This window comes from Bufo gargarizans, chromosome 3 (assembly GCF_014858855.1).
Source record: "Bufo gargarizans isolate SCDJY-AF-19 chromosome 3, ASM1485885v1, whole genome shotgun sequence".
In the NCBI taxonomy this organism is placed as follows: Eukaryota; Metazoa; Chordata; class Amphibia; order Anura; family Bufonidae; genus Bufo; species Bufo gargarizans.
This window is the reverse complement of record NC_058082.1, coordinates 582,139,094-582,153,889: the sequence shown is the minus strand read 5'-3', so window position 1 is coordinate 582,153,889 and position 14,796 is coordinate 582,139,094. Positions and strand designations below refer to the sequence as shown.

The 14,796-nt window shown below is 43.5% G+C and overlaps 1 protein-coding gene across 1 annotated transcript; it reads left to right on the top strand.

Annotated features, from left to right (window-relative positions):
- Positions 1–7,235: 7,235 nt before the first annotated feature.
- On the top strand, positions 7,236–14,253 carry ADAMTS1 (ADAM metallopeptidase with thrombospondin type 1 motif 1). The gene is made up of 9 exons (XM_044284353.1): positions 7,236–8,024; positions 8,902–9,248; positions 9,508–9,640; positions 9,986–10,153; positions 10,406–10,692; positions 10,915–11,101; positions 11,196–11,368; positions 11,720–11,895; positions 12,151–14,253. The coding sequence occupies exons 1-9, from the start codon at positions 7,463–7,465 to the stop codon at positions 12,884–12,886; spliced, it is 2,769 nt and encodes a 922-aa protein (XP_044140288.1). The 5' UTR covers positions 7,236–7,462; the 3' UTR covers positions 12,887–14,253.
- Positions 14,254–14,796: the final 543 nt, after the last annotated feature.

The window sequence follows — 14,796 nt, the reverse complement described above, 5'->3', positions numbered from 1 at the left end:
ACTTGAGAGGACAAGGAGGCACAAGGACTTGAAATTACTAGAGATATATACAGTGCATAATCCTGTTTATTCCAGTGGATATCCTACAAGTTTCTTATAGATTTCATATGTTGTCTTGCACTGCCCCCTGGTGGCGATAATTGGAATCCACCTGCAGCCCTGACAGCAGTAGAATATTGTCATAGCTAAAGGAGAATGTTTCTTATAATAACATAATATAATTATATATTGTGTAATAATAATAATAATAAAGTTATTATTAATATTATTATCATCATTATTGTTTTATAATATAATCTACAATCAGAATTTCAGATATCTACTCTTCATGATGGTGGTGAGGTATCTGTCATAGCATTTTCAGTCCATGAAGAACAATTTGTGTCTGGCAGAGATCTTATGTTCAAACCATCTATGGGGCACCCTGGAAATACACATACTATTTCTAAGACCCTGTTCACACAGAGGCTATTTGGCACAAATTCCACATCAAGCAGCTGGCAGCAGCCTTGCAGAATCCACCTTCCATTGTTTTCAATGGGAGGTCGCACTGCTGTTTATGCAGTTTATAGCCATGGACATGATGAAGTTGGAGTTGCAGGTTTTGATGATTTTTTTTTTTTAGCCAAAGCCCAAAGTGAGGGAACTGCACCAAAATCTGACACAAAAATTGCATGTGTGATTTGTACCTTAAGATACCCCTAAAGTCTTGGGAGAAGTGAAACATTATAAATCCCCTCTGTATATCATCCAATCTGCCGCATAACCTCTGCCATGCAGTGTCGGACTGGGGTGCCTAGGGCCCACCAGCAAAAAAAAATTGGGGGCCCCTGGTGCGGATAAATTCAAGTATTACATATTCACACAGCAGCAAGATGCTACCAGATGATTGAATATAGGGGCCCCTTTTGGAACTTTGAGAAGGTAGGTCCTGGGGAGAAGAGGACACTGGTAGCTTTCCTCTATACCTAGAAGTCATCTCATCTCTGATCCCGTCTATAATAATACACTGGGGGGTTTCTTTAATAATCTATCCCGTTTTTTATATGAGCACAGTCTGGTTGAGGCGCTGTACATTGTGTATATGTCTGTAGTGCAGTAAGTCTACTGTTTAATGTGCCACTTGTGCAGGGGGTGGGAGACTAGGGGCCACCGGGGGATTCACTTGTACCCCTGTGGGCCAGTCCGAGCCTGCTGCCATGTATTCAGCAGACCTGGGGAGAAATCTCTTCTTTGGTGTGTTTTTGGATTGTATAAATTGTCTTATGCTGCCACCTAGTGGACAGTGCTGCAATTGCTGCTGCATACATAGTAACATAGTATATAAGGCCGAAAAAAGACATTTGTTTATCCAGTTCGGCCTGTTATCCTGCAAGTTATTTAAATGAAAAAGACATATATGCTTCAGATGTGGCAATGAGGAACTTGTGGCTGAATTGTGTTTTTTCCCCTACATAATGATAGCGCTGTAAAATGATGGATCACAGGTACATTATGCTAAATGACAAACCCAGCTCTGCTACATTAATCTGTTGAGGGGTTTTACCTGATCATTCATTACAGACGCATCCCAGTAAGGTTAAATGATAAGGAATTGAGATTTTATTATTATTATTATTATTATTATTATTATTATTTATTTTAAATGACAAGGTTTTGAGAAAGAATATCAAATTTAAAAAAATAGCCATTAGGCCTCATGCACACGGCTGTTGTTTTGGTCCGGATCCGAGCTGCAGTTTTGGCGGCTCGGGTGCGGACCCGTTAATTCAATGGGGCCGCAAAAGATGCGGACAGCACTCCGTGTGCTGTCCGCATCCGTTGCTCTGTTCCGTGGTCCGCCCAAAAAATTATAACCTGTCCGCTTTGCGGACAAGAACAGGCAGTTATATTAAAGGCTGTCCGTGCAATTTGCGGAACGCACACGGACGCCATCCGTGTTTTGCGGATCCGCGATTTGCCGAACGGCAAAACACACAACAGTTGTGTGCATGAGGCCTTACTCTCATCTTCCATCCCCTGCTGTTCTGCCATTTTGGTGGTTCCTGTCCGTCATCTTCATGACCACTGGAGGCAACCACCAGCCTAATTGACCTGCTAAGGCCTCTGATTGGAATTTGCTAGAAGGACAGGTTATTGAACGGTTAAGCAATAGCGATTTATTTTTGCTCATTTTATACTATTTTCTGCTCTTGAGTAAATTTCATACAATCCTGGACAACCCCTTTAAGTCTTTAACTTCTGTCATATCCTGTTTACGTTTATGTCAGTTACATCTCTTACTGGGAAAGCTGAGTGACAACCAATATCACCACCAACACAGAGCTAAGCAGATTTGTCATTCAGGAGTCCGGGGAAGCTGGGTGACAACCCTTGTGGACGCTATAATGGGGCTGACACCAGTTGTCAAATACAGTTGAAAGTCTGAAGATGTCCACATTGCAGACAACTGGGTGACAGATGAAGCAGGCCCAGTTTGTACCTATGTGACATTTTCATTTTCCATGTTGCCCGGTAACATAGCAACCGCATGTTTAGGCCACGACGCATTTTTTTCGTCTGTCACGAGGGTCGACCGCCTTGTGTTTTATTTTTTACAGGGTTGCTACCCTGCTTAACAAATCAGCAGCGAAGATCCGGGGGTCAGTGCTGTGAAGACTTCATGCCATTCCCTCCCCAGTCCTCAGAATGCACATGTTGAGAACTTCTCAGCTTTGTCTAAAGCAAATATAACAAGGGGCTGCCAACGCGTTTGAAGTCGAATTGCCGTCAGTCAACGTGAAGACGATTCTGGGATGTGACGTAAGACGCCTGGAACACATTTCCAGCTGCAAAGTGTAAAAAGAAAATGTGGTTTTGAATTTAGAAGCAGGTAGGAAACAATTAGATGACTTCAGCGGGATCATTACAGCCACTTTCTGCAAGGCATTGAGCGACGCTGCCACCTGGTGGTCACTTTTAGAAATGCGTCTGAGCATTTAAGGTCGAACTGGAGAATTCATTTGGCTGTCCTCATTTATTTCAATGGAGAGCGACAAGGCTCATCTTTTTACAAGCAATCTTTTCTGATCGTACCGTATTAAGCGACTAAAGTGACGTTAGCGGGAAGTAGCTGTTACAAAAATCTATAGACGAGAAAAAAGTATTGGCTCATGATACAGATTTCTGCTAAGGCAATTATAGAGCGAGTGCTTCCCAGAAATGCAGGTGTGTGACACATTGTGCGGTGAGGTTTTGGACTTTTGTCCGTGCTGGATTCACTTCTCTAATGATATGGTAATAACCATGCGGGTACGGGATGTGCCCATTCGCAGTGCCTGCTATTAATACAGGAGATGTTGCGGAATAGAAAACAATGGGATTTTGAGGTCTCCAAGCCATGGTCAACATACAATGTGGGGGTCGACGTCATAAGGTCATGCCCGGGACGTAGCTATAGAGCAGGAATGCCAAACCTGCGGCCCTCCAGCTGTTGCAAAACTACAACTCCCAGCATGCCCTAATAGCTGTAGGCTGTCCAGGCATGCTGAGAGTTGTAGTTTTGCAACTGGAGGGCCGCAGGTTGGGCATCTCTGCTATAGAGGAAGCAGTGGGTGCAGTGCACATGGCCTTGGTGCCTGACGGAGTCCAAAGGCTCCTCTGTCACATAAGAAGACACCAAGTTGTTGTGAACTCTGGCTCCTGGACAACAACTAGAGCAAGATGGTCTCTTCCTTGGCTTTGGCGTCATGCGCATGACCGTATGCTATCTTATTTTTTTCTATATTTTTTGCGGTGCCGCTGAACGAACATATGGATCCAGAATGTCCACATCTTTTTCGGCCCCCTAGAAATGAATGGATCCGCATCCGATCTTCAAAAACATGCAGACAAAAAATCCGGTTGTGTGCATGAGGCCTTTGGCTGAGGATAGTTATCTACCCGACCCTTGCAGGGCCTTCTGGCTCAGAGGCTAGGTGACCAACGTGGCGGTTTGTGGTGCCCCTTTTCTCAAAGAGAGGGCTTGCGATAGACCACATGCTTGGACACTGCACGCTGCACTTGGGTGAAGAACGTTGCAATCTCTGACTTTCAAAAAGAAAACAAGAGGGCGCCAATATTGTAAATGGCACCTAATAGTTATTGAACCCTGCCACAGATTTAGCCCAGGGGCTTCAAGAGCAGGAAAGGCGACTCCTAAATTTACCCCAACCCACCTATCATTCCAATTTGTCCTCCCTCCCCTCCCTCCACCATGTTGGTCACTTCACCCTATAGCATAAGTTCATTTTATTAAGGGTACGGCCAAGCGGTGAGGTCTCCTGCTGCAGTTTTGGATCATAAAAGGAGAGAAAATAGAATAGATATGACAGATACAACGTCTGCTCTTTTTTTTTTTTTTTTTTTTTTTATTCAATTCTGATTTTCGTTTCCAAAACTGCCTCCGGAAACCTGACCGTGTGGCCGCACCTTAACGGTGCAACCGACAGATCCACCAAGGTGTGCAAGCAATGGGTTAATAGGAGCAACATATCCATAAGGGCATCCAGGCCCTCTCTTCCACTATGGTCGCCCCCGTGCTGGGTGGATGCCCCGTCATGTTTGACTGAGGCTCTTGCACGAGTCTGGAATTCCCATGGGATTAACGAACTGACGTTCCAGGAATCGAGTCTGATAACTGAATAATCCAAATCAGTGTGAGGTAAGACACCCTGAGGTGCAAAGCTATAAAATGATGCTTCCGCCCCATAAAATAAAACCTCCGCATGAAAAATACCCGAACATTTCCACAACCTGAGGTCTGCCAGGGAAATTCACATGTGAGTGTGCACAAAAAAACGTGCCGTCATGCCAGGTTAATATTAACCCACTACTGTGCCAGCTAGGTGATGGATTCTGATACTGGCCACAGGTCCTGTGCAGGCAGGAAGAAAAACATCTGCCCCTATCTTGTGGATTAGATTGAGATCCCCAAAATGCGCGCTCCGTACTGCTCTGCAGAATACGGCGGCGCTATAGAAATGTTGGGGATGGAAAGGGCCTGAAGTGAAGGGGTTAATAATATGAATGCTCCCTACTGCTCTGCAGAATACGTCTGCGCTATAGAAATGGTGGGGATGGAAAAGTCCTGAAGTGAAGGGGTTAATAATATGAATGCTCCCCAAAGCGCGCGCTCCGTACTGCTCTGCAGTATACGGCGGCGCTATAGAAATGTTGGGGATGGAAAGGGCCTGGAGTGAAAGGGGTTAATAATATGAATGCTCCCTACTGCTCTGCAGAATACGGCGGCGCTATAGAAATGTTGGGGATGGAAAGGGCCTGAAGTGAAGGGGTTAATAATATGAATGCTCCCCAAAGCGCGCGCTCCGTACTGCTCTGCAGTATACGGCGGCGCTATAGAAATGTTGGGGATGGAAAGGGCCTGGAGTGAAAGGGGTTAATAATATGAATGCTCCCTACTGCTCTGCAGAATACGGCGGCGCTATAGAAATGGTGGGGATGGAAAAGGCCTGAAGTGAAGGGGTTAATAATATGAATGCTCCCTACTGCTCTGCAGAATACGGCGGCGCTATAGAAATGGTGGGGATGGAAAAGGCCTGAATTGAAGGGGTTAATAATATGAATGCTCCCCAAAGCGCTTGCTACATACTGCTCTGCAGAATATGGCAGCGCTATAGAGATGGTGGGGATGGGAAAAGGCCTGAGGCGAAGGGGTTAATAATATGAATGCTCCACGGTCCTCTATTGGAACGCACGCGCTGCTTGGATGGAAATGCGCAGGTCGCGTTGTGTATGAATGTGGCCTGTACAAGCTGAGAAAGACTCACTGTTCCTGTTTCCTAGAACGGAAGACCTTCCCTCCAGGAAAGCTGAGCTCATTTTTTTTTTTTCTTATTAATAGATTTTTTTTGCCAAGAGAAGAACAGTAGTGTTAAAAGCGCGGAGCTGCGCCCCGACGGAGGTGTGATACAGCGCATACAGGGCACTGCAGTCAGTGTAATATTCTATAGCCAGCATCTGCTTCCAGTTTGAGCACTCCCACCCGTTCCCATCCGCCAAGAACTGGAGAACTCCCCTTTCGAGAAAAAAAAAACGGGTTAACCCTTTACGCCGCCTCTGCCATAGGAAAAAAAAAAAAGTAAAAACCGTGGTTTAAGTTTTAAGAAACTAGAGCGCCGTGGATTTACGATTTGACTCCTGGCCATGTAATTCCCAGTTCTCCCAGTCTACCAGAGCCCTAGGTAATATAACATGTTGACTTTTAATATTATCCCGAAGCTATTACCATTTTTATTTATTTTTTTAGGGTTTTCTGGCAATGTGAAAAACAGAGTGCAGCGGCGGACTGTGTGTCACATTAGTAACCGGACCTGAATAGTATGTGGCGGGCGGGGAAAGCGCTATTACATCAGGCAGGGCTCGCTGCGCGACAGCGCATGCATCAGGTTGCCAGCATGTGGCTATCAAGCCGATGCCAGCGGAAGCCCTTGCAAGAACTGTACAGTCTGTGATTTGCAGCTCTACATCAGTTGTCCTGACGGTGCAGAAACAGCAGGACTGAGTTTGTCACTTGGCACCAGTCACTGTGACGTCACAACGCATTATCGGTGGTTTTCAATAAGGCAGATGCATAGGGGAGGGGGGAGACAGCAGCGTATGGATATTCATTTGCATAGGATACAAAAAAAGTTATGACATGACCCATTCAGCTCTGCTACATCCATATATGCACATTATGACATGAAGAGACCTAGTTAGTCTCTGGGGCTGCCAAGTAAAACTTTTCCTTCCACGCTAATAATTAACTCCGCTAACGGATCGTGCACGCAAAGGCATTTTCGCCCATAATTAAACGCAAAGGGTTAATGAATTATAATGAAAATCCACTAAGCTGAGAACTATTCATCCCCATGATGGTCGCCCATTAACTCTTCAGACACTGGTCAGCATTCTTGAGGGCATTCGTGGGACATAATATTAATTAGCAGTCAGCAGTAATTGCCTTAAGGTGGCACATGCTGCAAAGTTTGAGTCCATGTCACTGACAAAAGACGTGCTCCTGCTGCAAATTTCTAAGCCAGCTGCTTTATCCCCCCCCCCCCCCCCTTCCATCCCCATGATTGATGACATTGGCCAGGTTCCAGCATAAGGAAGGGTTTTGTTCCTCCAGGACTACGCACGAAATGAGATCACATCACTTCAAAGACTTAAGGGGAGGGCTCACAGGACAAGCCCCATAAATTCCAGCACAGGGTGTCAGGCTCCTGCAGTCATGATCCAGAGTCAATCAGTGCAAGCTTGCTAGTTGCCGGTTCCTAGCTGAGCACACAATCTGTGCAAGGCACTCAAAGAGTCTAGCAAGCCATCTCCAGCCTCAGACCCCAAAGCAGAACTTCTCTGTTGCATTCAAGCCTGCGCGCAATTACGCACTGAGAACCTTTGCGCCACTGTGTGTCGTTATCACCTCCTTCCAGTGCCCAGGATGAGGTGTGTGCAGTATCTGCTGCCCTGCATGGCAGCTTTGATCTATGCCCGGATTGTCCTAAGTGTCTCCATGGAAGAAGAACTGGTGGTCCCTGTCAGGCTAGATAATGACCAAGGTCCAGCCAAGGATGGCAAGGTGATTTACCAACTGGTTGCATTTGGAGAAGCCCTCAACTTGGAGTTAGAGCCTGACCCAAGCTTCCTTGCAAAGGACTTTAGTCTGCAATATGTGGGTAAACCTAAGTCTACTGGAGAAGACCCTGCAGAACCTCTTACTAACCTGGCTGACTGCTTTTATTCTGGTACTGTCAATGGGGAGCCATCTAGCAGTGCAGCTCTGAGTCTCTGTGCAGGGATCAGAGGAGCATTTTATCACCGAGGGGAAGAATACTTCATCCAGCCCAGTAATCACACCCTGACGATTGCTTCTTCCAACACCATGGTTCTGCATTTGCTGAGCAAGAGGAGTCGTGTAAAGGCAAAGTGTGGCGTGACTGACATCTCCCAGCAGCAGCTGGATTCAGAGGAGCCCCAGCCCAGGCAACCTATGTCTCCGCAAGGTATGGTCGAGTTCATTTTCTTGCTGCTTTTATACTTGCATTTATGAAAGAAAAAATTTCAAACTATTTAAATGCTTAAAAAACTTTTTTGCTTAAAACTTTCTTCCATCACTAGATGTGAAATTAAAAATGAAAACTGCACATGTTTCCTTGGTTGGGTCTGCTCAGGTCAATGAAACAGTAGGGCACTTTGCCCTGGAGTCATGCCAGTCAAGTTACAGGGCTGTGTCCTCACTCCTCAGTTGCCGGGTGGCATGATTCTCCAGGAGCTTGGGGTTGGAAGGGGGTTAAAAAAATGTGTAGTTTGAAATTACATCATTGTAAAAAATTGGACATGCCAGCACAGTTCTACTTAGATGTAAATTATACCTTCACGTCTTTTTGCACCATGTTATACAAGGCTTGTAAAACCCAAATTTCTATTCATAAAAGTGCAGGTAATTGCGATAACAACGGAAACATAATGCAAGCTAATCACAGCCTAGGGGGGCATTGGGTTTGTCATGTATGGGTTGGGTAGAGCTGAGACAGAAAGTGTTAATTCCGAAGCTGAAAGTCAGGACAAGGGTACAGTGTCTTCGAAAGGTGCTGTGGTTTCAGGGTCAGAGAAGCAGTCAGCCGTTTGGCAGGAGTTGCCAGTAGGATTCTGTGATTACATGTGGAAGTGAATGATCTTACATCAACTCCTTCCATGCTAAAAAAAAAAAAGGTGGAAGGTGACTCAGATCTTCTCTAGCTGGCCAAACGCTTCTTACAAGTGAGTCATAGACAACAGACAATGTAGGTGAAAAGCCCAGAAATTGGTAGATTCAGCATTTATGAAGGATTTCCAAATGTTGCAGCCTCGGTTAATTTTAACTCTTCTTTTTTTTTTCAGGATCGGGAAATTCACGGAAAAAGAGGTTCGTCTCCAGCCCCCGTTATCTGGAGACCATGATTGTGGCTGACCAATCTATGGCAGAATTTCACGGGAGCAGTTTAAAGCACTATCTCCTAACCCTAATGTCAGTCGCCGCTAAGCTTTACAAGCATCCCAGCATCCGAAACTCAATCAGCCTGGTGGTTGTGAAGATCCTGGTCATCTATGATGAGCAGAAGGGACCCGAGGTGACATCCAATGCTGCCCTGACCTTGAGAAACTTCTGCAGCTGGCAGAAACAGCATAACCCACCCAGTGACCGCCACGCGGAACACTATGATACTGCAATTCTATTTACAAGACAGGTAATTGACTTTGAGCCTAATCTTCCCCAAAATTTTTAAATAAGATTATAATCCTGTATATATTAAATTAGGTAACATGGTCAAAACTAGGCTAAAAATAAATGAACCTGTAAACTAAGAGGAAGGGGAAAAAAAACTCCTGTGCTCTCAAATGTTTATGAGCTCTTCAGCCAGGGCATGAATCCAAAGTTAAACATTTACTGCCAAACTTTTGTCCTTGATTTAATTAATACTGAAACTGCTATTTTGTTGTCTTAAGGATCTTTGTGGAGCTCAGACATGTGATACCCTTGGGATGGCCGACGTTGGTACCGTTTGTGACCCAAGTCGCAGTTGCTCTATCATCGAAGATGACGGGTTGCAAGCAGCTTTCACTACAGCCCATGAACTAGGTGAGTGTCTTAAGACGTGGCTTTACTATAAGACTGGGATATAGCTTAGGCCTTATATAAACAATTCAGGAAGGAAATGCTTAGCTTAATGTTTGTTTGGAGACACCAGAAGGACAGGTTTGAGATTTTACGCCTGGAAAACAGAAGGACATGTCCTCAAGTGCTAAAATGTTTATGGTGAGGAAGCACTTGGGATGATCATGTTTGCAGTCTTGACATTGGCCATATAAGAAGGGAAGACTTTCCTCAAGTGCATTGTTGAGTTTAGAGATGAATATTTTGTAAAATGAGTTCTGGAAAAAGTCTCTTGAATATTTTTGTAACCCAAAAAATTTATGTTTCCAGGTCATGTGTTTAATATGCCACATGATGATGCCAAACAGTGCGCTGGTTACAACAATGAGAATAAGGATTCCCATATGATGGCGTCTATGCTCTCCAATCTGGATAGACATGAACCATGGTCTCCTTGTAGCGCCTACATGATCACGTCCTTTTTGGATAATGGGCATGGTAAGTTTTTCAAGCCTTACTTATTAGATGTTTCGGGTCTGCTGGTTGTATATTTTGGTTTGTTGGGGGTCAGTGTCCATTATAGTATCTTTTTCAAGAAGTCACCAGTAGGTCTTGACCGTTTTGTAGCATCCATCTTGTTCACTGTGTAATAAAGCATACTAGCCATGTAGTCAAAACTGATATCACAGTTTTTGAGAACAAGTTCTCCAACAAACATTGTGCTCAAATATTTTTCTATTGCTTAATTAGGGGAGTGCTTATTGGACAAGCCTAGCAGACCCATCCAACTTCCATCAGATCTCCCTGGAATGCTGTATGATGCCAATAAGCAGTGCGAATTTACATTTGGAGAGGAATCCAGACATTGTCCAGATGCCGCCAGCACGTGTACGACCTTATGGTGCACCGGAGTCTCTGGAGGACTACTTGTCTGCCAAACTAAACACTTCCCTTGGGCTGATGGAACCAGTTGTGGAGAAGGGAAGTGGTGTTTAAAGGGCAAGTGCACCGAGATGACAGACAAGAAACACTATGAGGTACAGTTGTGTTTCTTCATGTGCTCCTTCCATGTAGTTAACTAGTTATTGTACTGAAGTATAGATAACAGAACATATATTGTATACTCATCATTAGGCTTAGGTTTTGTCCATTTCTGGCCTGAACAAATCAACCAATATTCATTATCGTGCTAGACTTCTGATAGTTTCTTGGTATGCAGAGATACTAGTTACTAATGTTCTTTGTTTGTGTTATTACAGACTCCTGTACATGGTGGCTGGGGAGCCTGGGGTCACTGGGGAGAGTGCTCTAGAACTTGTGGTGGTGGAGTCCAGTACTCCGTTCGGGAATGTGACAATCCAGTGCCAAAAGATGGTGGAAAGTACTGTGAAGGCAAAAGGGTTCAGTATCGTTCATGCAACGTCCAAGACTGCCCTGAAAATAATGGTGAGTGGACTGAAAAAATTGTCCAACTACTGACTATAGCATACTATGAAAACAATGTACTCAAGGTCTAAACATCTCCTTTTATTATTCTTAGGCAAGACATTCAGAGAAGAACAATGTGAAGCCCATAATGACATCTCCAAGACACCTGGAAGTGGGCCCAATGTTGAATGGACACCAAAATTTGCAGGAGTCCGTCCAAAAGATCGTTGCAAGCTTGTGTGCCGAGCAAAGGGCACTGGATTCTTCTTTGTGCTGAGCCCCAGGGTATGTTCATAGAGTCATGTTAATGAGTTAATGAATAGTGCAGGGCATTATTATTATGGAACAGGACTAGACATTGACCTGTAAACTCTAGAGAAAAAGTCCTGTTACCACTATCTAACAACAGCACCCATTGGATTTCCAAGGTTATGGCACATCTGTGCACAGACACAATATTAGTAAACAATATTAAGACCTCCTAAGACAATCTGAAGGCATCTCAAGAGGTTCTGGGACATGTTATGTGAATAATCTAGCACCCTAATCACATTAGATCAGAAAGGTCAAAGTAGTTCAGACTATATGTGCCAGATATTTGGGATTAATCTGTTTTCTTTCCTTTGTCATATGCAGGTAGCTGATGGTACTCCATGTAGTCCCGACTCAACCTCCGTATGCATCCAAGGCCAATGTATCAAGGCTGGCTGTGATCGTGTAATAGGTTCCAACAAGAAGTACGACAAATGTGGAGTCTGTGGAGGAAATGGATCCACCTGCAAGAAAGTATCTGGGACATTTACTAAAGCAAGGTATGTTCAGGATTAAGTTTTTGCCTGATCTTCCATTAGATACATGAAAATCAGCAGGATCATATATGATACAGTAGTTGAATGTCGCTTTATCACTTCTGTCATAGGGTCTAGAGTTAGATATTTTACACACTCACAGTTTAACTCATAGGACTAAAGTCCATTTTAATCAGTTACTTATTAAAGTACTTCCCAATCTCCAAGTGTTTGCAGAATTTAATGTTATGTTATATGCATTCTTTTTTTCCCCTATAGACCTGGGTATCATGATGTTGTCACCATCCCTGCTGGTGCAACAAACATTGAAATCAAGCAACGCAACAGCAGGAGTTCCATGCATGATGGCAGCTACTTAGCTATAAAGGCAGCTGATGGCACCTATATCCTCAATGGTGACTATACATTATCCACGTTGGAACAAGACATTTCCTACAATGGCAACTTTTTGACATACAGCGGTTCTACAGCGTCACTAGAAAGAATCCGCAGCTTTAAGCCACTGAGGGAACCCATCACTGTACAGGTCCTCACCGTGGGAGATTCACAAAGACTGAAAATCAAGTACATTTATTTTGTCAAGAAACCAGCTCAACCAGAAAAGCCTTTGAATAAGAAGAAAGAGTCCTTCAATGCTATACAGGAAACAATTCTCTCCGAGTGGGTTATCGGAGAATGGGGTGAATGCTCAAAGACTTGTGGATTAGGATGGCAAAGGAGATCTGTAGAGTGCAAAGACTTAAGGGGTCATCCTTCAAAAGACTGCCCTAATGAGCTGAAGCCAGACGATATCCGGTCATGTGCAGACATTCCCTGTCCCCAATGGCAGTTGGGGGATTGGTCCTCATGTTCTAAGACCTGTGGGAAGGGTTTTAGAAAAAGACTCTTGAAGTGCGTGTCTTATGAGGGCAGCAACTTGCCTCAAGACAACTGCGACCCTTCAAAGAAGCCCAAACATTTAATAGACTTTTGTACTGTTTCCATATGCAGTTAAACAGCGTCTGGCCAAGAATATTACTAGGTTCTTCTTAAAAAAAAAAAATCATCATGCTGTAAGTGGAAGGTCAGGTAGAACGTGTTTGTCCATTGCACAAACCATAGGATGGAAAGTTATTGAGCAGGAACAGTGCAAATATCTTCTGGTTGGGTTGGACCATCAGGTTGAATATGTTAACGTAGGTTTGAAAGAAGGGCATATTACTGTTTCTACATCCTCCAATTTAGGGCCCTTGGGGACATTATGGGTTTGTTTTAAAACTTTTTGGAGTCTGTTACCAGTAAGGTCTAAACAATAGATGGCGACCATAGTATGTATTAAAACTACTTGGGCTCCTTAAAGATTATGAGCCTATGTAAGACATTTTTCGTAAGGGGCCTTCAGATGTTTTGGGATTTTGCCCTTGGTTAGGGTTAACCTACCTCATTTAAGAAGGGCAAGATTGGGAGCTGGAAATGTTTAGTAGAATTCATTATGGCTGCTATCGCATCACAGTATATTTTTCTAGAGTAACAAAGCCATATTCTCATTGACGTGAGACTTGCAGATTAGGTGGACCAAGAATTTTTTTTTAAATTAGAATACACGTTTGGTAACCTTGTAATCCCTACTGTAAAGGAGTATGATAGCTCATCAAAAGGTCATATGACCATAGAAAACCTTAGGTGGTCACAGAAATGTCATACTCTACAGTAGGGGGGGTTGTCATCCCATTATAATACACAGGTTTTCCTAATGAACTGAAATAATAAGACTTACTTTAAGTATTAGTATCACTTGTGTATTAAAGCAGCATTTCCTTCAAAGAGCTGAGCACCAGATGTGAACGCTCACCCTTCAGGGCTTTAACATCTGGTTCCAAATAATCTCTTCCAAGGAAACCAGGCATATAGATAATGGGGCGGGGGAGGGTGGGGCTCTAAATTTAAGGCCAGTATAGAGTTTAAGATTGTACATACAAAGAGATATAACATAAAAAAAGGTATATATGCTCCATATTCCAGATATGGAAATATATTTGGTAGACAGTCCTGGGGATAGCAGGTCCATCCGCAGCTGTTGGCCAACCTGCATGTGTCAGTTATCTGTGTCAGGTTGGAGAATATGACTTCGGTGAGTGAGTGAGTGCGTGCGTGCGTGTGTATATATCTATATACACAGTATACTTCATAAGTATTTGCTTCAGCTCCTTCCATGAAGGGATCCTTTAATGACACATCATATACCTATTTATTTTTGTACAACCAGTCCGATTATATTTTAAGTTATCGCTTTATATAACGAGAAAAAAAAGAGTATTTATGCATTATTATTATTATTATATGTTACTAGAAATATTAAAAGAACACATTGACATTCCCTGACCATCGCATTTTACTTCTTGATCTGTAATGACGGTATAAATGTTCACTCCTGAGTAGTAGAATTCATATATATATATATATATACAGCCACCACTAGATGGAGCTTTTGTTTATACATTGAACTCAATAATAACATGATAACGGTTAGCTCCCCCTGGTGGTGGAGAGAAGCAGACAATTGTTATCTTTTGACTCTTTGAGGCAGATTTAGCATGGCATTTCAGATGTCTGTCTTAGTAAAAAGCCCAGTGGGGTAAGATGCTGTGTATTAAGTGTCACACCCCTCTTAAGAAATTTTTGTTGCTTCTTTTGTTTTGTACGTGTCCGCAAACTAAAATCCACTCCAGCTTATGGGCTACTGTAGAATTCCGGTATAATTTACTGCAGTTTTCTGATCTAAATTATTATGTCGGTACATTTAGGCCCTGCCCCTTCCACTTTGTAACAAGTGCCTTGTCAAAAAGGTGCAATTTTTTTGCCCCAAAATGAGATTTGCGCAAAAAATATCCACAGCTGAGATAGCGCCTTGCTATGCAGGGAATC

Coding starts and splice junctions, on each gene's coding strand:
- ADAMTS1 (XM_044284353.1), top strand. CDS start 7,463: ATGAGGTGTGTGCAGTATCTGCTGCCCTGCATGGCAGCTTTGATCTAT. Junction 10,154..10,405: donor CTTTTTGGATAATGGGCATG/GTAAGTTTTTCA, acceptor TTGCTTAATTAG/GGGAGTGCTTATTGGACAAG. Junction 11,102..11,195: donor AGACTGCCCTGAAAATAATG/GTGAGTGGACTG, acceptor TATTATTCTTAG/GCAAGACATTCAGAGAAGAA.